A 25106-nucleotide genomic window follows, 5' to 3' on the forward strand; every position below is an offset into this window, starting at 1 on the left:
AAGGCCTGAAGGACGCATATGTGAGCAACTAGGCCTGAATGTGCTCGGCTAGCTGCGTTTTATTAGGGTGATGAGGTGTTCATGTGGTCATATTCGTATGTGAACAGCTAGGCTGAATTATTCAGGGCTATAGCTGTGTTCTAGATGAATGATGGTGTAGAGTAGAGAGTAAGCGTAGTGATGTGATATGATGGTTATCTTTGGAACGCCTGAGACCAGATGCGTGAACAGGGTTCCTTCCGCTCTATCCATTCCATCCGCTCTGTCCATTCCATCCGCTCTGTCCATTCCATCCGCTCTGTCCATTCCATCCGCTCTGTCCATTCCATCCGCTCTGTCCATTCCATCCGCTCTGTCCATTCCATCCACTCTCTCCATTCCATCCACTCTCTCGAAAATAGTTAAATATTTCCGTAAGGGCTTTGGCGAGTGATTCCCTAAATGTGCAGAATGCTCCTGTTAGCCCATCTTCCCCTGGGCATTTGTTTGCCTTTAATCAAGATATTGCTCTTTGCACCTCTTCGCATGTTATGGGTTCCTCTAGTTGGTCTTTTTACTCGGGCGTTAGTCTTGGCCCTTCCTAACCTGCTAGGTATGCCGTTCGCCCTTCCCCACCAGCTGGGTCCTCCCCATACAAGTCTGCATAGAACTCTCTCACAATCTTGCTTTTGGCTACCTCCACCCCCACTTGCTTGCCCCCCCATCCTCTAGAATGTCTATAAATGCTTTCTGTTCTCTAGCCCTTATCCGCCTCGCTAGGGCTGTCCCTACTTTATTACCTTGCTCATAGATCTTCTGTCTGCTCCTTAGGAGGGTGCTCTCCACCAATCTGTTAGTCATCTGTTTCAATTGTCCTCTTGCATGGTCTAGTCTCCTGGCCACTTTATTTGTTCCCTTCTCCTTATGCATCTTCTCAAGTTCCTGTATCTTTCTCTAGTCCCCCCTCTGCCTCCCTCCTTTCCTAGCGGCTCTTCTTTGCGGTCCCTATGAAGTATTCTTTAATGTGCTGCTTGAACGCATCCAATTTCTCCCCCGGGGGTTTTCCTCATCCCCCCCGCCCTCCCCCCCTGTCCTCCACAAATTTGCGTTTCTCATTCTTGATTTGTTGCCTCATCTCGTGATCTCTGATAAGATACTCTTCTAATCTCCATCCCCCAGTCCCTCTCCGCATGTTCCCTCCCTCCCACTATAGTGACACCGGCGCATGATCTGATATTGTCATGCTCCTCATATGTACTCTGCTGGTTGCTTGGACCACCCCTTGTGTTGCCATAATATAGTCTATTCTGGAGTATGTTTTATGGACATGTGAGTAAAAGGAGTAGTCTCTCTTTTGGGTGGTGTGTCCTCCACACATCATTGATCCCCTCTTCTTTAAACCTCCTTAGCAAGTGTTTGGACGTTGTTCCTGTTGCATGCCCCCTCAGACCACCTGACCTATCCCAGACACGGTTAAAATCCCCAGATACGATAATTTCCCCCTCCCCAAACTTGCCGAGCTTCTCTAGAAACCTTTCAAAGAACCCTTCCTGCCCCTGATTGGGAGCATATACTGACACCAATGTATATATCTGGCCTCTCATTTTCCCTTTCCCCATCACATACCGCCCCTCCGGATCCCGTTTTTCCTTGGTTCCTTCCATTTGTACATTTTTATGGAATAGGATTGCCGCCCTGCCCGTTTTGTTCCCCGCTGTAGCATGGTACTGCAGTGGATAGTTTTTACTTCTCAGGCGACCCTCATCCCCCTTCATCAGATGCGTTTCCTGTAGGTAGACTATTTCTGGCCCCTCTGTCAATTTCCCTCCGGATTGTGACCCTCTTATTAGGGCTGTTTAGTCCCTTACATTCCATGAGTTTAACCGATACATCCCTTCTTGCTGGTATTTACCCCTGGTTGCCCCGATACCCTCTGCTTCCTCTGAATGACTGAGCCTTTGTCTCGTTGCACCCTGCCGCCCTCAGAACTGGTTATACATCCCCAATTTATAACTGTCCCTGGATCCATTGTCCAGGTTCTCGATGTGGTCCCATTTAGCGGACTGTGCATGGTATTGCACCCCCGCCCCCACCCGCCCCTTTCCCAATTCCTTACCCGACATCAGGCTATATTCTAGTCCTTGAGTTCGTTTGTAGTGAGCCTCTTCCCATATCCCACTGTTCTTCTTCACATCTTCTTGACCTTTTTCGTGGTTCACCCTTGGGGCCCGGATCGTGCGTCGCCCATCATCTCTCCTGGGTGGTTTTTCGTGCTATCTTCTCCTGACTCTCTTTGAGCCACCCCCAGGGCCCTCAGACCATCCGCCACCTGGGAAACAGTTTTTTCCTCGTTGCCCATGTGAAATTGAAGCCTTGTCGGGAAGAGCCATCAATATCTCACCTTCCTCTTATTCAGTTCCTCTGTGAGTGGTTTGAATGAGCGTCTCCTCGCCAGTGGGACTTGGGACAGGTCGTCGTATAGCTGGACTTCCTATCTCCGCACTCGAATCTTCCCTTTTGTCCTGGCCGCCCCTATTAGATGCGCCTTGTCCTTTGTAGTTATGCATTTTCACTAGTATGTCCTGGGGTCTTGTACCTCTGTCCATCCACCGACTGCCCACTCTGTGTGCTCTTTCTATCCCCATACTTTGGGCCTGCTCCCCCTCTACTAGATTCTCGAACAGTTCCCGAATGCAGACTTCCAGATCGGTGCCACCCACGGCCTCTCCCAGGTCCTTGATCAGAAAGTTTTCTCTTCGCGACCTCTTTTCTAGATCCTCGCACTTCTCCTCCAGTGCCCTTATTCTCTCCTCAGTGTCCTTTGTCTGTTGTGCCCACTCGGACCCCTTTGTGTCCAGCTCCGTCAGGCGCTCTTCCATTTCCATTACCCGCTCCCCTAGGGAATCAATGTCTTTTCGGTTGTTCGTGCTGGCCTGTGAAAGCTCTTCTCCAATGCTTGCTCCTTCTGCCTTGACTGTCTCAGTGAGTTCACATTTGAATTTGGTCAATGCTGTAAGCAAATCCTCTTTGGTGAGTGCTGTTTCCTTGTCGCTCTGACATGACAGGTTTCCAAAGGGGAGCTTTGTTTGTATATGTCCCTTGTAGCGTCCTTCTTGTTCCCGCTGTCCTGGGTTAGTATTCCTCTTTTTTGGTCCCTTCGACTTTCCACTATTCCATTCCTGCAGTCACCTCTGCCCGCTGGTCCCAGGTATCCCAGTTTCTTCTTTTATGCCCTTTTTCAACTTGACTTGTGCTCGCCTCCTGCTCGCTCTTGTCCGGCCTGTTTTCCTGCTTCATGCAGTTCTTTCCTCTATGGTTCCTGCCGCCCCTCCTCTCCAGCGAGGTATCCCCCTTTTATGCGTTCCGGGGTTGCTCCTCTGAAGTTCCCTGGGCCTTCCCCCTTGTAGCACCTTGATTCGCCCCTTTTGTTGTTGTGGGCGTGGGACACCTTTGCTTTCACCCTAGGGGCTTGAGGTGCTTTTTCTCTTCCGCTTTGTTTCCTCTTGGCCTCTGACCCCACTGTCTCTCCAGGTCCCTCTGGGCTGACCAGTATTTTTAAATGACCTTTAGGTCAGTCTCCAGGTCCAGGCCCCCCTGGGCCTTATGGGTGATGTTTCCTACTGTCTCTCTGGGGTATTCTGGGCTGTGTATTTTTAAGTGACCTTTAGGTCAATCTCCAGGCCCAGGCCCCCCCTGGACTTTCGGGGTGTTGTACTTTCACTTTCCCTCTCTTGCAGGCCGTGGCAGTGCCTCGTACCCTCCTTTCACTCTCTCCGGGCCTTGCTGCTTTGGAGCCGCAGGCGAGGGATCCCGCCTGCAGCCTTTCACCCTTTCCGGCCCTCTCCTCCTCACCTGTCTTCCCATGGTTCTTGAATTCCCGGGCTGCTGCGGTGCTTCTTTCTCTACTCTTCTGTCCTTCCTCCGACAGCCTTCGCTCTCCAGTCAGCATTCCACGCCCCACCTGCCGTCCGGGCTCCAGCAGCTTGGGCGGGTGCACCTCTGAGGGACCGGATACTTCTTTCAGCGTTCTGACTCACCGTCCTTCCTCTCCAGTGGTGTTCTTTCTCCTGGGTTGCCAGCAGCGACACAACTCTTCCTCCTCCAACTGTCAGCCCCCTACGATGCGGCCGGGCTGCTTGCCTCCCTCTGCGCACCTTCTCTCTGGGGGTTGTAGGTCAAAGGATAGAAAAAAAAGGGTCGAATGACAAAAGGGTCAAATCAAAAGGACCGAAAACCAAAGGGTCGAACTTTTTTTTTTTAAATTAAAATGTGGGGGGGGGGGGTCCACCCCCTATCCCCCCTTTTTTGTGGTAAAAACCACTTTTTTGACAAAAACGGAAACCCAAAAAATAAAATTATTAAAAAAAAAAAATATTCGACCCTTTTGTTTTCAGTCAAATTGACTCTACCCTTTTGCATTCTACCCTTTTGTTTTCTAAACTTTAACTGGACACCCTCTCTGGGTCCTTCTGCCTTGCACGGTCCTTCTTAGCTCGCCTCCGTTCTCCTGACATCCACTCCGGGGCATCTTGAAGAATTGTTCTCGATCCTCCTCCTGTGGGGTCTGCCTCCCGCACTTGTCAGCGAGATCTCGCCGGCACTGGGTCTCCCCGTATTCGGATCCACCGCATTTTTCACCAGGTCCTCCTCGCCTTCTCTGCCGCCTCGCCCGTTGCACCTTCCTCCTTTCTTGGTGCGTGGTCGTTCCACTGCTCCCTCTCATTGTGCGCTACAGGTCACACTGTTTCCAATGTTTAAAAGCATGCCTGATGTCGGTTTTTACTTCATTGCATCGGGCAGGGACGGAGCTCCTCCACAGCACATCCACTCAGCCCGCCACCTTGGCCACGCCCCCGAGAACAGTACTTCTTAAAGAAAAGAAAACAATATCAAAAGGAGAGCCCAAAGCGCTCCCAGCAACACTGCAAATAGGGTGCTGTGTGCTGCAAAAGTGAAACACAGATGCCTTTAGTAAGTATGGAGGAAAGCATGACTCCATAATGTAAAGTACAAACGCAATCAACAGGGTTCCCATGGTCAGAGCAAAAAGAATGAATGAGGGGAAAAGACTCCTCATTCGGGAGAACAAGAAAAAACGTCCAGAAGTCCAGCAAAGTGTTTGGGGCCTCACAGGTAGAGGGAATTTGGCATACAATTGATTAATCTCCCAAACACACAGTAGTACACAGTTCTGTTCTGCAGAAAACACTGCACGTTATTACGTGTGTGGCTGCTATTGAGGTTCAGGCAAGCATTTTATTTGGAGAAACAGATGATTGGTTACATCAATGGAATTTTAATGCAAAACTACATATCTTGCTTTGAGGTAAATTACTTTAGTTGTGACGACTGGTAATAGTGCAAACTATAGGCATGGCATTTCATTTCTCTGTTTGAAGTCAACATACTTTTTGGCTTCCGAAAATTGCTAATTCCTGGTTTGACCAGTTGTCAGTGGTCATAGTAGGACATGGGGAAGAAAGTGCATAGATGCTATTGTATTTCAATGCTGTATTTGGATATTGCTCAATCTGTTCATGTCAGTTCCCAGTGGACACTGTTGTGTATCAACATTTCATAATGCCAGTGTTCTGTTACTGCAAGATATATTGACACCATATGATTCTATAGTCCCATGGCAAAGGCTCAGTATTGAAAGATGCAAAACAAAAGCCTTGTGCTGCAGTCTTTCAGGCACTTGCTGATGTCCTCTGTTTCTCGCTTCAGAATGGGGAGTTGAAGTTGGCAGATTTTGGTTTGGCCCGAGCTTTTGGAATACCAGTGCGGTGTTATTCAGCCGAGGTAAGTCTACTTTTGTGTCTGTTACCATACTTTATTCATTAGGGCGTTCTAGGATTTTGGGATATAGCAGTCATGTGAATAAGAGCAAGAGTACACAGTTTTAGTAAGGATTGCACAATGATGTTAAAGGCATGGTCTAGTAAAATTTTTTATTGTCCCTAAGGGTCGGCCATGTTTTTTTAAGCCTAAGTGGCTCGATTTTAGAAAACTTTCCTATGGACCTTACCCGAGTTTTCGTCCATTGAACGCACGCGAAAACAAGCACCAGGGAGCCGCCATTTTCTGATAATCCTATCTTTTCCCCGATCGCCCTGGCTGACCTGCTTTTGCGGCACTAAATCAATTCCCCCGCCCCTGAGCCTGTCGTCAGCAGACTCGTACCGCCCATTTCCCAACGCCAAAGCACGTCTCGTGTCAACATTCGCTGCGCTTCAGCTAATGACGTGTCGCCATGGAAATGGCAGGACGCCTCTCTCCTCAATAAGTATAAACAGACCGTTTCACAACACACAGCAGCCGATTTTCAATTCCATTCCTCTCTCTGTGTTACTTTGAGTATTCTGTGACCCGTTTCTGTGCTCTGGTCAGCTACCTTCGCCGCTTGTAGCCCGTGTGAACAGATACCAGTACCACCGCTATAAATTATTTTTGTTTGTTTAACAAACAATGGCTACAATAATGCCCTACATGTACAAGCCCGAGTATACCGAGGAGGAACTACTGGAAAGGGAAGCACGCGAAAACGATGGGGATTCGGACGGCAGTTGGCAGGACGAATCAACAGATGAAGAGCCTGGGCCTAGTCGAATGGACGGCGTCTCCACCTGGTGCACATGCAATGTTGAGAATAATGATGGTGCTTATGCACGAACTTCGAGCAACTGTTCGTCCTCGTAATCCGAGTAACGAGTAAGTATACTCTGCTTGTCATGCCACTCCTATTTCATGGTCTTCTACTATATCCAAAATTACATCTACATATCATTGTAACGCATATAAGTCGTTGAATAGTGTGCATTGTCTAGATAGCATTTGTCCGTGTAAAATGCCATTAGTTACAAGAATTGTCATTGACAACAAACGTTTATTAAACTTATCTTGGTAATTTAAAAACAGTTTGTTTCATTCCTTTTCACAGGTGGTACAGGCTGGTGGCCTATCGTTCCTTTACATGGTGGCTTCATGGGAGGCTTGGACACCGCGTTCGAAGAGTGATACCCGCCTGTGCCGTTCGTGCCATTAGAGAAACGTTCCCGAGTGACAGCGTTCAGTACAGGGGATTTTCTCTCGCTGTGCTGCAACCTGACCTGTATAATCTTTAAAGTCTTGTATTTTTGTGTCATGAAAATAAGATACAAAATAAAACACCACATATATTTTAACAACGGTTGTCTCAATTTTTTAAATGAATCAAGTGTGTCTCCATTCAAGGATGGACGTCAGACATCTGTGCTTCGAATGGGTGAAGGTCTGGTTGCTGTGAAGCAGGGTGGTCACTATCTATCTAAGCTAACATAACATATTCTCGATAATGCATGCACTAAAACACACTTGTTCAAAGTCTTTCAGTAGGTTATGTCTCTATAAAAGTCACACATATATCTATACTAACATTTACCATTGAATTATACAGTCTTGACCACTATAATACACCGGTTGAAGTGTGGGTCTGTGCTCAAAAGAATCTCCGGTATGTGGCATTTGTTAATGATAAGCAACGATATACTATCATTGATATACTGTATATTGATATAAAGGCGGTTCGCGCCGGTGGATGCGCGCTGGCATGGGGGGCTGTGACGGGCGCAAACGGCCAAGGTGCCAAACTGCATGTACACTTCAAAAGGTGTCCCACGCCAAGGGGCCATTGTTCACATGGTCTCCTCAGACCCCGTGTCTCCAGGCAGGCCTCCCCTGAGGCAGGCCGCCCCCCTGCAATCCACATAAGTGTGTCTCCATTCAGCAGGCTTCCTGCGCCTTATCTGCACGCCCCAGGCCCCTCCATCCCACCCCCCTCTATCAAAGGCGGTTCACACCCGGGGATGAGCGCTGGCATGGGGGGCTGTCAGGGGCGCGAAAGGCCAAGGTGCCAAACTGCATGTACACTTCAAAAGGTGTCCCACGCCAAGGGGCCATCGGTCACATGGCCTCCTCAGACCCCGTGTCTCCAGGCAGGCCTCCCCTTCAAGCAGGCCTCCCCCCTAATACCACGACATACATATGTCATTCATTCACAAACACACCCCAGTTTCTAATACTTTAAAAACCACTCGATATGTCTCATGAGAACATCTTTGTGCTTTGCAAGTCAACTCTTGAACGTGCTACCTGGGAACCACTGAGATCTATGCTAATCTGCTCGTCGTTGTGCTATCTGTGACCGCTTCGAGCAAACTCGTCAGTGTGCTACCTGTGGCCATCTACCTGTTCTCTTGCAACATACTGCTCGGCCTGCTGAATCCAACTGTTTGTTGGTCAAGGTAAGGCCATGTATCCTGGTAATATTTCGCAGATTTTTAAATTTCTATCTATTTTCGAGTAGAGTACACAATAGTGCTATGTTCATTGGTCTCATTGGTATTGACTTGAGTTTCCATTGCTATGCTATCAATAGATCTATTTATTTTCATCTGTGACTATTGTGATTGAATTGCATCCTTCGGGGGTCCAGTCAATAATGTAAGCATGTTTCCTTCTCGTGCAAGACAGAACATCCAAGGGACGAGTCACATGTTCAGATTTCAGTCACATCAATTATACATTTCTGCAACTTATGCAAATACTAAGCAACACATAATGAACTGGTATAGTTCCTGCGACCAAAACAAACCTTGCATTGATCATTGTATGATTCATTTACTTTTGTATCAAATCTTTACTCTTGAAGATTGTATAATAATGTCGATATTTACTTTTAAGATTTATCAACAATGCCTGCCTGTTCGATTAGCGGTTGCCCTTCGAAGACCCATGCGAAATCTGAAGGAACTACAATGCATGTATTCCCGAAAACTGTTGATCGAATAAGAGAAAGGGTCAGACATTGCTGATATCCATCGGATGAGCTGGAAAGTAGAGTCCAACAAGTCTTCGAGGACAAGAGGGGTGATCGATACCGCATCTGCAGCCGGCACTTTTCCTTGGACATGTACACAACTTCTTGGGTAACAAAGAAGAATAAACGGCGAACGACACGGAAATTGCGCGAAAACGCTATTCCCACTCTATTCATCCACATTCCGCCACCGGTGAGTTAAGTGTTCGGATTTAGCTTTCGGCCTTGCGGTAGTGTGTAGCCGAATGGATTAATAGATATTGTAGGTGTTCTATCCCTTGTAATAATTTCGATATTGATATGAGTGTATAGTTTTTTGAATAATGACATTTATCAATATATTCTTTTTCGATTTCATAACCCACAAACGCAATGTATATATATATATGGGCACAGGGAACTGTGCTGTATTGAGCATTTTTCAAGTATTCTGTCGGTTTACAGGGCTATTTTTAATATTGGCATTTCATTATCAATCATTTAATTGACCTTTACAACTTCTTGACTATCCCTTGAATCTGAAGCAAGAACATTCTACATCCTTGACGTGGTCGCAGTTATCAACCACTTCTAGCGCGTATCAGGTAATCTTAATAGGCTAATCCGCTACATACTTGTTTTATGCATGTCAAGTAATAGTTTTATTCTATCGTGTAATTATTTTACCGAATGTTTGGTTACTGCTTTCCAATTGATATACACCTTAGTTATTGTCCACTGGTGTTTGTTTTCAGTTATAATTAGTGTTCTCCATACTAATGCAAGTACTGTCTTTCAGGGAGATGCTGAAGCGTCCGCCACATCTACAACATTTCTAGATGTTTTTCAACATCAGGAGGTATGGATACTGACAGCTCCATCGAGCGTCATCATCAGAGCTGGAATTCTTGTCGTTTGATTGTTCTACACAATGTTTCATTCGTGGTTAGCCGTTGATATGTACCTGTGCTGTCGACCCCAGGTGTGTGTTATGTTTTCACAATTGTAATCCTCACTAATGCAAGTACTATGTTTCAGGCAGTTGATGGAGCGTCAACCCCTGCACTTGATGCAGAGCCTGACATTCAAGTATACAAATCGGCGCAACAGCTTTCGGAAGTGCGCACTACATTTGCAACATCCATAGATATTCTTCAGCAGCACGAGGTATGGATAATGACAGCTCCATCATGCGTGATCATATAACGTGATTCCATTTGCTATACTTTCTTCCCTATTAACGCAAGTGCTGTGTTTCAGGGAGACGACGAAGCTTCCACCACAATCACAACATCTCATTTAGATGATGCAGATGTAAAGGAATCGTTGAAATAAGTCGATGAAATGTGATCATATTTGGATTTTCCTTGATTCTTTTGGACAATGCATCTTTTGCGGTTATCTCTTTATATGTACCTGTGCGTTCGACCCCAAGTGTGTGTTATGTTTCCAATATTGAAAACCATACTAATCCAAGTACTGTGTTTCAGGGAGACGACGGAGCTTCCACCACAATCACAACATCTCATTTAGATGATGCAGATGTAAAGGAATCGTTGAAATAAGTCGATGAAATGTGATCATATTTGGATTTTCCTTGATTCTTTTGGACAATGCATCATTTGCGGTTATCTCTTTATATGTACCTGTGCCGTCGACCCCAAGTGTGTGTTGGGTTTCCAATATTGAAAAGCATACTAATGCAAGTACTGTGTTTCAGGGAGATGCGGATGCCTCCTCTCCAATACAACCATTCATGGCAGTCCATGCAGAGCCAGAGGTATGGATACTGACAGTTCCATCGAAATAGATCATCACTGGTCGAATACTTGTCGTTTGATTGTTGCACACAATTTTTAAATCGTATTTGGCTATTGAGATGTACCTGTGTGTTCGTCCTCACGTGTGTTTTATGCTAACAATATTTTGATACATAGTAATGAAAGTACTATGTTTCAGGGAGACGATGCAGCCTCATTCCGTGCTGTCTATGCGGATACAGAAAATATAGTCGTTGCAGCGCAAGAGGAAGGGAGGACATGCGGAAACGAATCGGAGCTACAGCGTGCAGATGTTGAAGGTCCAGTCAAAAAAGTTGCAAAGAAAAAAAAACAAAAAAAGGTTAGTTACAAACAGTTCATAACTTTAAAAAAATGTTTGTGCTGGGGACTATTTTATGTTTTTTTCCAGTCAATTCTACTACACTCCATCTTGTGTTTAAATTGAACATCCCTTTTCCAATCTCTCCTCCAGTTACCCGTGGGTGTCAGAACTATACACACACAGACAGTGAAGCGAATGAGAGATGTGGCTTGCCAGACCGTGTACACTATGGAGGAACTATTAATTCAGGCGAGGCGTGTTCAGGCTCGAGATGCTCATGTCCAATGACCAGAACATGAATTAATTGTGTTTGGAGACTACAGCAAAGTTGCATTGGACCATAGCTACAGTGCGACCGCACCACCACAAGAAGATGTTATTGAATGTATTGAAGATAGCTCTGAAGTAGTTGCAGATCAATTTACACAATCTACACCCGCCAAAAATTTGCCACCAAAAAACCTGTCGACATTGTTGTGTTCTCCCATCAATGTCGAAGTAATAGATGTTGAAATGACAGAGAATGAACGAGCCGCAGCATCCATAGACGCATCAGAACTTGATATCAGCGATATTACTTACCAATGTGTTGAAATCTCCACAACGTCAAAAGCCGAAACAACGTTGACGCAGGATGACAGTCTAATGAAAGAGAGCCAATACATGTATTCGACAGTTGTTTGATGGAAATTATAAGTATGCTGAAATGTGTGCATTCCATTAGAGGGAAAGTATGTGGGAAGCCATTGATTAATGTGACTCGTCGAATAAAAGGCAGTAACGTCAAAATAAATGCGGCCTTTAGATTAAATCATAGGTTCTCATGGTCTGCACAACCGATGCTAGGGAAACTGCCAGCAGGCAATCTACTGTGTGCAGCTGCATCACTTTTTAGTGGCTCCAGTTTTAGAAAGTTAGAGGCTTTCTTTCAGTTTGTGGGACTCCATTTCATTCCTAAAGCGCTGTACTACACATACCAACGTGATTATCTGTTTCCGGCCATTAGTGATGCTTGGAAAATTGAACAATTGTCTCTAGCAAGTACATTCGAAGGCAAACGATTCAGGCTAGCCGGCGATGGACAGTGCGACAGCCCTGGATTTTCTGCCAAGTACTGCACCTACCACTTTCAGGACATGGATAGTAAGAAAATTGTGAGTTTGGTGGTCGTGCAGGTAACACAATGTACATCCTCAGTGGCCATGGATAAACTAGGTTTTATAAAATCAGTGCAATATCTACAATCGAGGGGAATGCACATCGACCTCATAGCCACGGATACACACGTTTCAATTGCCAAGACAATGAGAGAGCAGTTCCCACATATTAAACATCAATTTGACGTATGGCATCTTGCTAAATCAATCAATAAGAAAATCTCGGCTGCAGGGAAAAAAAAGGTTTTGAAAGTATTTTGCAGTGGTCACATTCTATCACCGACCATCTTTGGTGGAGCTCAAAAACTTGAGGGGTCAGTGGAAATACTACTTGAAAAATGGCGGTCACTGATGCACCACTGTACCAACGTTCACCGCTGGACAGCAAATGAACATTTCCACCAATGTGAACATGGCCCTTTGTCCCCAGAGGAGGCACGGAAGAAGAAGTGGTTGATTCCATCTTCACCGACACACAAAGCCATTGAGAAGATTGTTTTCGACAAAACTCTATCAAGAGATTTGAGAGGACTGACAGAATTCTGTCACACAGGAGATTTGGAGGTGTTCCACAATATGTGCCTAAAGTAAAGGCCAAAGCGCTTGCATTTTAGCTTTCGGGGCATGAAACATCGCACTCTACTAGCGGTCTTGGCCCATAACAGCAATGTCGGACGTGAACAATCTACGACTAGGGGTAAAGTAAGGATGCCTCGCTACACTAAGGTGTTTTCAAAACGAAGTAAGCAATGGGTGATCAAACCAGTCTATGATGAAATGCAGTTCGACTTTGTGAAAGGCCTTATTGTTGCTGTGTTAGAGAAGCGCAGATATGGAATTTTGGACGTTTCTGTGCAGAGCAGTGATCCATTGCCACCGAACATTGCGACTGTGCCATGCCCACCCGAAGCACAGCTGATTGTGAAGTACAAATCCCGGTTTAAATAATTGCAATAAGATTGTCTTTTTGTAAATAAATTTTATTGTACAGTGTACCTGTAACCCTAACCCCTACCTTCACCATCATGGGTGGCGAACAAGCTGGGTGTCATCTTTGAATTCTCTCTTTTCACCTCATATATGTGTATGTATATATTTTTCTCATGTCTCATCTCATGTAAATGTAAATGCTGCGCACTGTTAACAGAGTGGAGGCTTGCGTATTGCAAATAATAAAACAAACAAACAATAAATCTCACTTTTAACTCAACTCCTGTGGTACTTAATACTTTCCCTGACCTTCCGCCAAAAATTAAATGTCTCAATTTGGGCTGCAAAGCTCGCAGACAACGGGGACAAAATTGGGGCACTTAGAACACGCCAGCCAAGCGGCCCGTGGCATTTGGGAGAGAAGCCAGTTCGCATTTGCACATTGAGGCGCACTACATAGACGGATTCTAAACTTCAAGTTCTCACAGATGCCTAAACTACGTGATGTTGCAAATAAAGAATGCGAAGGACAGCACCCAGATGAGGCCCACAAGTCGCACTGGAAGTATAAGGGTCTATTGTTTTTTGACCTTGAGACAGGGACCATGCCGAAAGAACTACATTTGAAGGGAGTGCGCAATAACGTAAGAGACGATAAAGCAGAAAATTCAGAAACTAGACCGAGTTTCAGTTTTAGGTCAGTATACGAAAAATCATTGTCAAGAGCACGGTCCGTTTTACAGACTGCATTACGAAGAGACAAAATGGAAATTTCAAATATAATGTAAGTAAATCTTTACACGCTTTTATACCGGAATGAAGATTTAATGAATGGATGCATGAATAAATGAATGAATGAAGAGCTAGGAAAAGTAAGTAAAACTGTTCGTAGTGGGCACATGGGCATGCAGGTCCACTGGTCTCACCGATCTCGGTCCTTGGCCCAGCCACTTTTCCCTGCACTACGGGACTGTCTCTGTATCCTTCAGCCACTTCTCCCAGCATTTACCTTGCACTTGCCACCAGCTGGCCCTATTATTTAATTTGTATTCAACTAACCATGTTCAGCCTTTCCCCATGCGCGATTAGAAAGACACCTTGCCTAGTAGGATCGTTGTCTGTCTGCCCTTGTTCCCCACCTGCCTCGTCACGCCTAGAAACACTTGAGTATAGGCGCGTTACAAATGGCATATCATCTATCATATCATTCCTCAGGCATGTAGACTGTCGTTTATCATTGTGTGTTGGCCTCGATTTATCTCGTTACTTTTCGCATTGATTTTAGAGACAAACATACTCCATTGAACTATCCTTGCAAGCAAATAGTTTCTGATCGGCCGTAATAAATAAAATGAGTAATATTAATGAAGTTCGGCTAGCGAGACTAATGATCATTTTTTTGTTTTCATAACAGGTATTTGATCCCTTTCTGCCACTGCCACCTGTTTGAGACACCGGCGGATGGATTCTTCAGCAGACACCTGCAGCTTCGTGTCAACAACTGGAGCACGATCACCATATTATGGGACGATCGCCAAGGGCCCACATGCCCTTACGCTGTACTAGTGACTAGAAGCAACATATCGACCTTTAGGCTGGACTAGTGCCTAGTTGATGGAACAGCCTTGCGGTTCACCGTGCTTCCAAAGTGATTCTTTTTACGAAAATGAACACCCTGTGTACCATAAAGGAACAGCGCGTGACTCAAGATGAAACGGAACAGTTATTGCGGATACAGATAAAATTAAATAAATGGCTTCCGGAGTTCATATGTCAATTGCTGAATATTCTCTAAACATTTAATGTCAAATAAATGTACTTTACCAAAAGTACCGTGTTGCTGTTTCATTTTAAAGTACAGTTTCATATTCCAAATTGTGGCGCGCTGTGTTGTGAGTTGATCTGTGTTGGTTTCCGGGTTCTGTGTGGAGTTGCGCAGAAGACGACTGGGCGCGTTTGCCTACGCAGCACAGAAACGTCACGGGGAGAGGCGGGGAATATGAATGTTTTGATAATGTCAGGCTCAGGGGCGGGGCAATTGATTTAGTGCCGCAAAAGCAGGTCAGCCAGGGCGATCGGGGAAAAGATAGGATTATCAGAAAATGGCGGCTCCCTGGTGCTTGTTTTCGCGTGCGTTCACTGGACGAAAACTCGGGTAAGGTCCATAGGAAAGTTTTCTAAAATCGAGCCACTTAGGCTTAAAAAAACATGGTTGACCCGTAGGGACAATAACATTTTTTACTAGACCATGCCTTTAAGTGAATTCCCAGGATGGTCGTTGAGATAATTTCTTTTTCTTTGTAACTTCTGTTTATTGAAGAAACACATATGTAACAAGAATTAGGCAATATTCAAAGACGCACCCCACATAAACTATGTTCGTAGGTGCAATCTAGGTATCTGCTCCGATTATTTTTAATAACTAAACATCTGTCCATTGTCTCAATGTCTATACTTGAATGCACCACATAGCTAATGCAGAAATAGCTATCTATTAATGATAATCAAATTAACTACTCCAGTTACTATCCCTTCCACTCATCCCACTGCACATCCTTAAAGAAGACCGAACACTATATGCAAAATTACAGTACCTCCAACCATAGCAGACGAAAAGGCCTGAAATGGGTTACTTTACCCTTTTCCAGCCCCTCCATAAAAGCCATTTTGGTATCCAGTTGCACAAGTTAATGAGTCCTTCTCTTCACTCGGAGCATTGCCTTCTGGAATATGGGGCCCCAAACCCTTTCTGTGTTACTGTATCTCATTTGTACTATTCTGCATCACCTCCCTCCAGGTCTTAGTGTTTCTGGTCAAGTAGTGGAATGGCAGAATTTTCTTAACCCTAAATGTTAAACTCCTCTCACTCTTTGCTAATGTCTGCAGAACAACTTCCTTTTTTCGTGGCTTTTGTAGCTCAACTGTGACTGCGCTTTTCTTTGTTCACTGTATGTTCTTTGCCCTGGGTGAGCAACCAGAATACCTTATCCACGGACACTACGGTTTTTGGTATACCCACATGTTATTCTGAATCTAAGAGAGTGAGCGCAGTTAATACGTCCCATGTCTCTGCTGTCGTTCTGTACCGGGAGGACTAGAACCCTCTGCTTGGATGCTCTGGCTAGGTTTTTAAACTTCTCTAGAGTTTGACTGTTTACCAGAATACCTTATCCACGGACACTACGGTTTTTGGTATACCCACATGTTATTCTGAATCTAAGAGAGTGAGCGCAGTTAATACGTCCCATGTCTCTGCTGTCGTTCTGTACCGGGAGGACTAGAACCCTCTGCTTGGATGCTCTGGCTAGGTTTTTAAACTTCTCTAGAGTTTGACTGTTTAAGTTTATTAAGTTGGTTTGTGTACAAAACCCGCCTTAAACTTTAACAGTAAAACTCTCGATAAAGGTAGTGCAGTTTGAAAGTGTAACCAGGGAATCCAAGCAGAGTATTTTAGTCTTCTTAGTTTGCACACCCATCTGAGGGATGAACACCTTCTAGCCTTAAGTTTAGACGGCACGCCGAACCCAAAAGGAAGCCAAACCTCAGGTAAGTAGTGCGGCAGAGCAGCCGGATACAATTAGTCCATAGTGGATAACCATGGAAAATGCAACTGACCGATCCAATGAAAAATATGCACCTTTATTAGATTACACATCTACCTCTCCATTAGTTCAATACGTAGACGGAACACACAGTAAAAATACCCAGTGTATGTCTAAAAACAGTAAAGTGTCATAAAAGACTCAATTCGCTCATATACTATATTGTAGATCCACTATTTAGGCACATTGTATATGTGGACAAGTGGGCGGGTCGAGAAAGAGATCTGACATGAAAACACAGTTTGCCAAACATAAGTCACTGTGACCTGTGATGAATTGAGAGTGTTCGTCCCTTATCCCCAGGGGAGAGCCATCCTCTTTGAGGCCATGGAGTTGAACCCCTTCCTCAAGACCCTCTCTACGGGTCAGGGCAAGTGGGACCTCTCTGGGAGTGACTCTCGTTCCCATTAGGAAATCCCTAGACTCAACACCATGTCTGCATTCATTGGACTGCCTTCTATGAAGAATAATGGATCCTCCTATTTACATACAGACATTGTTGAAGCAAACCAACCATACAAAAGAAAGGATACCTCTTTAATGAGAGATCTGCATATCATGGACGAGTAAAGCAATGAAAGAGAGAGAGTATGGTGCACAAGGGAAGGCCTCTGACATAATTTTGCTTTGGAGAGGCAGAGCTGAAATGAGCCGCTGAGCCTTCGATTTTCAGAGAGGCGAAGAACGCCAACTCAAGATGCCAGAGGGCCAGGGATACCAACAACGGGCACTCCATTGGACGAACGAGGAGAGAAGGCCGGTCCAAAGTGGTGGCGTGACCACAGTCTTTCCATGGTGGACAAGACATCCATCTATCGACGCCAAGACCACAGCAGCAATGAGGCTGACAGCTTCCAACCTACCGCATACCCGTAGACGGCAACATGGCAAGGTCTGAGAAAAAGACGCAAGACGGCAAGGTCGATTACCAGAGCAAGTGCCGAGACCTGCAAAGTTCCCCTGCAGAAACAAAAAACCTGGGAAGAAGGGAAAATGCTTCAGGAACTCTGGGTTGAAGAGCGGAGAGGAAACTCCATAAAAAGTGCATCAAATGTTGTAAACTAATACTGTCAAGTGAGTTGACTACTGAGAGGAATATTCCAGCAGAGAGAATCCAGGAGACGGGGATTCTTAATTTGGATAAAGTTATAGAAAACCCAGAAAGGGCTGGATCTCCAGTAAGTGAAACACATAAAATCAAAGGCAGGAGCCGGAGAGAGTATTGTAAGGGGAGTTTTTCTAAAGTCCACTGTGAGGTAAGACTTTATAAAACTGCCCCAACGGTTTTAGATCCCCAACTCTTAGTATCAGTCTGTACTGCTCATGGAACTTTAGTAGTGCAGTCCGGCGAATCATAAGAGGAAGATGTGAGCAGTAGGTAAGTATAGCTCGCAAGGAGCCTGTTGTTGTTGGCAATCCTGGTGGAAAACGCTGCAGAGGTGTCAACACGCTTACCAAGGTTCCTGATTGGACAGCCAAACGCCCCTTTCTGTAAAATGCTGAGAGAGATTGCAGAGGAGCATGTGCTGGAACTGTATAAAAGGTGAGGTTTCGACCACTGCAAGCTGAAGTAACCGAAGAAGAAGACGACCAGAGACGCCTGCAGACCCTTTGCAACACTGTGAAGCGACCAGTGACGCTCAATGGGGACATGTCCTAGACGGCCTTCAGGGTGTCCCGGGACCTACTCGCACGCGCCGTTTGGCAGTCACAGAGGGCAGACAAGCCACCCAGAATATCCTCAAGAACACCTTGGACTCTACCGAAACTGCGGGACGTGTCCTCGCCCAGGGAACCCTGCTCAAACGCCACGCCTGATTGAAGAATTCAGGGTTCAAACCAGAGACTCAGGCTTCTTTGACCAACAAGCCAGTGGAGGAAGCCAACCTCTTCGGGAAAGCGGTTGATGATGCTCTGGAGAAAGTGAGACACATAAAATCAAAGGCAAGAGTTGGAGTGAGTATTGTAAGGGGAGTTTTCCTAAAGTCCACTGTGAGGTAAGAATTTATAAAACTGCCCCAATAGTTCTAGATCCCCAACTCATAGTATCAGTCTGTACTGCTCATGGAACCTTGGTAGAGCAGTCCAGCGAATCATAAGAGGAAGATGTGAGCAGTAGGTAAGTAAAGCTCGCAAGGAGCATGTTGTTGGCAATCCTGAGCCGGAGGGAGACACAGTAAGTACACTGAAGCTAGTTAGTAATGCAATTCAAAGAAACACACCTACATGTATATTACAATATATATTTATATTTACACAAGATGTACTTTTAAATACTTGGCAAATTAAACCAAAACTTTACTTGTAGATACTTTTCAAAGGCCACTGCTTACTTTGTAGTTGCTCGCGGTTACAATTGTTACAGCTTGACAGTTCTACTGTATTATCTGTAATAGCGCACTCACGCACCCACAAAGTCATATGGTAATTGTATTTAGTTAGCAAAACCACATAAGATATATTCTTTATGGAAGGAAAGCAGTTGGTTAGTACGACACTAGCAGAGTTTAAGGTTCTAGAGGCAGTTTCTTCGCACAGCAAGGCTTTTAAAGTCCAAAACGTAACCCTAGCTAAAAGGCATTTCGGAGAGGCACAAAGTCTAGTAAAGCAGCAGAACAACAAAAACTCCTGTGATATTTTCTAGTCTCTAGTTTTAAAGATGCAAGAAGATTAAACCAACGTTGGAGACCCTGTTAAAGGACTCGCTTAAGGGACACGAGCAGCCGCTTGGGTCGGCGGTAAGAGGGGGCTACCCTGGATACCTCTATGCGCGCTCCAACGCTCTGGAGTGACTTTTCGGATTAAGGTAAGCAATTATCTTCTCCCCACAGTACCTTTTGGTTTGAAGAAATGTCTGTGGCTGGATTTTCCTCAATGTGTCAGCGGTGAACCGGACCTCTGGATTCCTTGGTCTGGTGATAAAAGGCAGAACAATGGATGGAATCTCGCAGCAGCAGTCACGAGGGAGGACTGCTGGTACAGATTTCATCAGCTCCTCTGGTCAGTCTGCCGTTTTGGTGCCTTTTGTGCATCACTAACAAAGGACTTGATTTGCCCGGTCAATCTTCTTTGATTCCTGAAGTCCTACACTCAAGTGAGGGGACTTGGATGAGTCTGATTGTGTCTCCGGATGTTCACCTGGAGCTCTGCAAAGACTTGGATGGATTCGGCCTTTCAAAGATGATGCACTTCAATTGGGTCGGAGGTCTCCTGGGTTTCGCTGTCTGCAGCTCTGGTGAGGCAGAGCACCTCGGGAGGTGGCGCAGATTGGACTTTGTCTATGGACTGGTTGTTCCCACCAGTCAAAGGGAAGGAGTCGTCCTCTTCAGAGTTCCTCTGTCACACAGACAATGGGGTCAGGACAGCAGTCGTCGCTTCAGTGTTAAAGGGTCTGCAGGCGTCACTGGTCGTCTTCTTCAGTTACTTCAGCATCCAGTGGTCGAAACCTCACCTTTTATACAGTTCCAGCACACGCTCCTCTGCAATCTCTCTCAGCATTTTACAGAAAGGGGGCGTTTGGCTGTCCAATCAGGACAGCCAGACCTCGTGTGGGAGCTGGTCATATTCAGGCATTCTGGCAGACAAAGGACAGGGGGGAGGAAGACTCCTCCCCCACTTCCGGCTGTCCAGACTTGGCAGCCCTGAAAGATGCGCTCAAACGGGTCTGCACGGCGAAAACACTCACAAAGCTTTGGGAGAAGCTCTCAAAGTCTAATTCTCCAGTGTTGGACCCCAGGAGAATGTCCCCTCTTCGCCTAAGGGCTATTCTCCGGCCTCCCCTACTCTTTATAGGGCCCTTCATCATGACCCAGCTACTCATGTCAGGCCCTTTCCCCTTCAGATCCTTCAGTCTCTTATTAATGGACAGGGACCGGTTTGACGCCTGCAGGAACCAAATGGCTGAGTTTATTAGTTTCTCAGGCCAATTTGAGGATATTTTGAAGAGGCATAGGGATGTGGACCCGTGCCCCATCCCTCCCAAGTCCCAGATGCTCCACTCTCCTCGTGCCCAACTACCCTCCTTGGAGGAATCCCATCAGGACCCCCAAGTTCATGTCTTTGGGCACGACCAGGATGATCCTAGCCAGGATGTTTCCTAAACCCAAGACAATGGCGAGGGCGACCAGGATCCCACCTATCAGGACCCAGCCTGGAACCCTGTGGATGACCGGGGCACGTGGCACACACTGCCACATGACACTGACAGCATCTTTCTGGATGCGCCTCCCACTCTAGAGACTTGTCGTCTATGGACGACCAGATGATGTTAAACAACCATCTGAAGAAAGCTGCTGATCACTTTAAGATTACCACACACGAAGCCGCCCCTGATTCAGACTTCGTGAAGATATTCCTAAGGAAAAGACTCGGGTCAGCCAAGCCATTCCTTTGTTGAACTCCATCAAGAAGCGCCTGGCCCCTGCATTAATTACACCATCACTCATACGTGCAGGGAACCCCCTGTCTGGAGAAGATGTTCTGGCCGGCTCCCTCAGTCCCACAATACATCAGGGGCCACGCAATCCCGGACTCCCTGGTTGTCACCGCCACTCGTAAGAGGGCAGGGATACCGCTGTCCTCATTAGCATCCTCTTCTGACAAGGACTGCAAAAAGCTGTATACCCTTGGCAAGTGTGTTGCCACTTCTGCAGCGTTTTTCACCAGGATTGCCAACAACAACACGCTCCTTGCGAGCTATAGTGACGTTCAATGGGGACATGTCCTAGACGGCCTTCATGGTGTCCCGGGACCTACTCGCACCCTCCTTTGGCAGTCACAGAAGGCAGACAAGTCAACCAGAATATCCTCAAGAACACCTTGGACTCTACCGAAACTGTGGGACGTGTCCTGGCCCAGGGAACCCTGCCAAACGCCACGCCTGGGTGAAGAATTCAGGGTTCAAACCAGAGACTCTGGCTTCTTTGACCAACAAGCCAGTGGAGGAAGCCAACCTCTTCGGGAAAGTGTTTGATGATGCTCTGTAGACGGTTAAGAAGGAGCACGAGACCCTGAAGTCGCTCAGCCAGATCTCGGCTAAACCGTTTGTCCAGCGCAGCAACTCTAACGCCTGCCGGTCCTTTCGGTAGCATACCTTCTCCTGCTCTCACCATGCACAGTATGGCTTGGGAGAATCCAGCAGGGCCTCCGGACAGGGCTCCTCCGGTAACTTCCCCTTCCAACTGAGGGAGAGAAATTCTGCTTCCATAGACTCCCTGGCCTCACCCTCCAAGTGACTTGTCGGTACGGGTCCCCTCCCACACTTGCCCGGTCTGGGGACTTTCAACATAATTTGCCCACGCATGGAAAGGGTTCACATCAGATCAGTGGGTAATCCAGAACATCGCCCAAGGGTGTTCCTCCGACCACCCTGCTACCACCCACCCAGAAGCAGACGACTTGTCATCAGACCATCCGCACAGCCTATGTCAAGCCACAAAAGTTCAGGATGACAACTGTTCAGGAGGTAATCCCACTGCTGTGGCAGGGAGACTAAATGGCCACATTGGACATGAAAGATGTATACTTTCATTTTTCAATGTTGCCAGCGCACAGAAAGTACCTCAGGTTCATGATCGAGGACACGCAGTATCAGTTCAAAGTTCTCCCCTTAGGCATTGTCTCAGCATGAGGGTATTTAAAAAGGTACTCGTGGTAGCGGCGGCTCACCTGCGCAGGCAGTCCATCCCTGTGTATCCATACCTTGACGACTGGCTCATAACAGGTGACTTGTACGGAATGTCCCTAGCAAATACCCAGGCGACAGTAGATCTCCTATTCAGCCTGGGATTCTCTATCAACAAGAAGAAATCAAGTCTGGTCCCCAGCCAAGTCAAACAGTTTCTGGGGCCCCTGATTCGGAACGAAGACGGGACTGGTCTTCCCCTCCAACGAGAGGGTTTAAAACATGCTGTTCCAGATCCCTCACTATGTAGCCAGTCACCGGATAACCGTTCGCAAGGCCATGCGGCTGCTGGGGATGATGGCTTCCTGCTTCTTTCTTGTTCCTCATGCTCGTCTGCACATGCAAACCTATGCAGGTGTGGCTCTCGAGCCAATGGTGTCAGGCCAGTGAGACGATCTAGTGGTTGTCTCGACAGCACTTGTTCAGTCTCTGCAGTGGTGGTCAAGGGAAAACCTTCACCACCCCGCAGTAGAGACCACTCTCACCACAGACACATCTCTGTCGGGTGGGGGCTCACGTCCTTGAACAGACTGCACACGGTGTGTGGTTCCCATCAGTAGCGTTCAATCGCACCAACTTGTTGGAACTACTTGCAGTGTTTGAAAGCCCTCAAAGCCTTCCCGGCACACATTCAAGGAAAGACCGTTCTGGTCCTCAGAAAGTTCCACAGCCATGTACTACCTGAACAAACATGGGGACACTCGCTCTCTAGCCCTATCCAAACTGTCCCAGAACATCTGGAAGTGGACACTCCAAACACAACATGTTCTTACTCTCACAACATATCCAGGCGAACTCTGAATGATGTGCTCAGCAGAAACTTCCCCTTATCTGTAGAGCATGAGTGGCGGTTACCTGAGCACATTCTAATCTGCGTCTTCGCAGAATGGGGCTTCCCAGAGATCGACTTGTTTGCAACTCTGGAGAATGCCCAATACCCAGATTACACCTCCAGGTCCACAGAAATGCTCCAAAGGGAACTGTCTGTGGATAACATGATCTGGGAGATTTGCCTACGCTTTTCCTACCAATTTTCCTTTCTCAACAGGATAGTGCACAAGATGCACCAAGAACAAGTTACGAATATCCTGGTGGCCCCAATGTGGGCCCGACAGCCTTGGTTCTCCCATATGGCAATGTCAGTCTCCCCTCCCAGGAAACTGCCATGCCCGTACAGCATGCTGTCTCAGGACCACGGAGAGACACTGCATCCATGTCCCCAAACACTAAACTTAGCAGCTTGGCTCTTAAAGTCATAGTTTGGGCGCCTTCAACTCCCTCGTAGATGCATGTACATACTTTGGGCAGCACGAAAACCCAACACCAGACACTGCTACTTCAACAAGTTGAAGCGCTTTATCGGGTGCAATACCAAGAACGTCAATCCCATTGACTGCTCCCCTAAAGATCTTGTCCTTTATCTAACACACCTATTAGACGCAGAACTTGTTTTAAATTTCCTAAAGGGCCACCTCGCCACTCTCTCTGCGTACACCACATCCCAGTTTCCTGGTGCAAGATTCCTGTCATTAAGGCCTTTGTGGAAGGGGTAAAGAGACTTCATCCCCCTATTTCCAACCCAACTCCCAGATGGGACTTGAATGTTGTCCTTGCCAGGTTAATGGGGCCTCCCTTTGAGCCCATGCACAAGGCTAGCCTTAAGGCCCTCACCTATAAGACTGACTTCCTTGTCGCCATTACTTCAATAAGGAGGGTTAGTGAACTGCAGGCCCATTCAGTTCAAGATCTCTTAGGACAAGGTGGTTTTGTGCGCACACACGTTTTGCGCCTAAATTCATCTTGAAGTTCCATGTGAATCAATCAATCTAACTTCGCGCTTTCTTCCCAAACCCCACTAACATGGCAGAAAAGAAGCCTCCACACAATGGATGTGATGAGGGCAGTCATTTACTAGTTTGAGAAGACAGAAGCCACTGAGAAAGACAAACCAATTCTTTGTCTCTGTGGCATCTGGTGAAGAGGGCAACCCTGTCTCTAAATCAGCTATTTCCAAGTGGATTGTAAATTGCATCACACTGTGTTATACTCTTGCCAAGAGAGATCTACCCTGTATGCCTGGAGCTCGCTCAGGGGCTACCACAGCATTCGTTGCAAATGTTCCATTAGATTCCATTTGCAAAGCAGCAACCTGGAGTTCTGTTCACACTTTCACCCAACATTACCGCTTAGACACACACTCCAAGTCTGATTCTCAGGTGGGTGGGACAAGCGGTGCCAAGACATCTTTTTGCTACTGTTCCTTCCCACATCCCACCTCCATCTCCAGGAACTGCTTGCTAGTCTATGCACAGCATGTGATTCTAAGCAGATTCACAAGCATCAGAAGACATGCATTACTCACGGTAATCCTATTTCTGATGGTTGTATCTGCTTAGATTCACATCCACCCACCCGTCCTCCCCTCTTGGAGTAGAAGCAACATAGACATCTTACAGCTTCTCTGTTCTGTACTCACTCACGCATTCTGCGAGGCTCCCTCACGGCAGAAGGAACATAGACATCTTACACCTTCTGTTAGAGAGAATTCTCAGAAATATGCTAATTCCCTTCTACCTCGGAGACCCCCAGCACTTTTGCTGGACGTTAGGACTTTTAATTTTTAACCTAGAGAGCGCAAGACCCTTTTTCCCACTTTCTCATGTATTTTTTTCTGTGATTTGTACTCTGTGTTTCTTTTGACTTGGGAGTCTGACAAACTCCATAGGCATCATCTTTACATTGTGGCACACAGCACCTTCAGTGTAGTGACACAGGGAAGTCTGGGTGCTGGAGGGGTTACTTAGTATCCCCTTTAT

General features: G+C 46.4%; 1 protein-coding gene across 1 annotated transcript in view; it reads left to right on the forward strand.

Moving 5' to 3' along the window:
- The window catches only part of CDK5 (cyclin dependent kinase 5), a 312730-nt gene that overhangs the window by 170267 nt on the left and 117357 nt on the right, over positions 1 to 25106 (forward strand). Inside the window, exon 7 of the mRNA XM_069645972.1 lies at positions 5707 to 5781. Coding sequence (XP_069502073.1) covers positions 5707 to 5781 — 75 coding nt within the window. The remainder of the gene's footprint in view (positions 1 to 5706; positions 5782 to 25106) is intronic.

The sequence above is a fragment of the Ambystoma mexicanum genome, chromosome 2p, assembly GCF_040938575.1.
Source record: "Ambystoma mexicanum isolate Mex_15411 chromosome 2p, UKY_AmexF1_1, whole genome shotgun sequence".
NCBI classification, from domain to species: Eukaryota; Metazoa; Chordata; class Amphibia; order Caudata; family Ambystomatidae; genus Ambystoma; species Ambystoma mexicanum.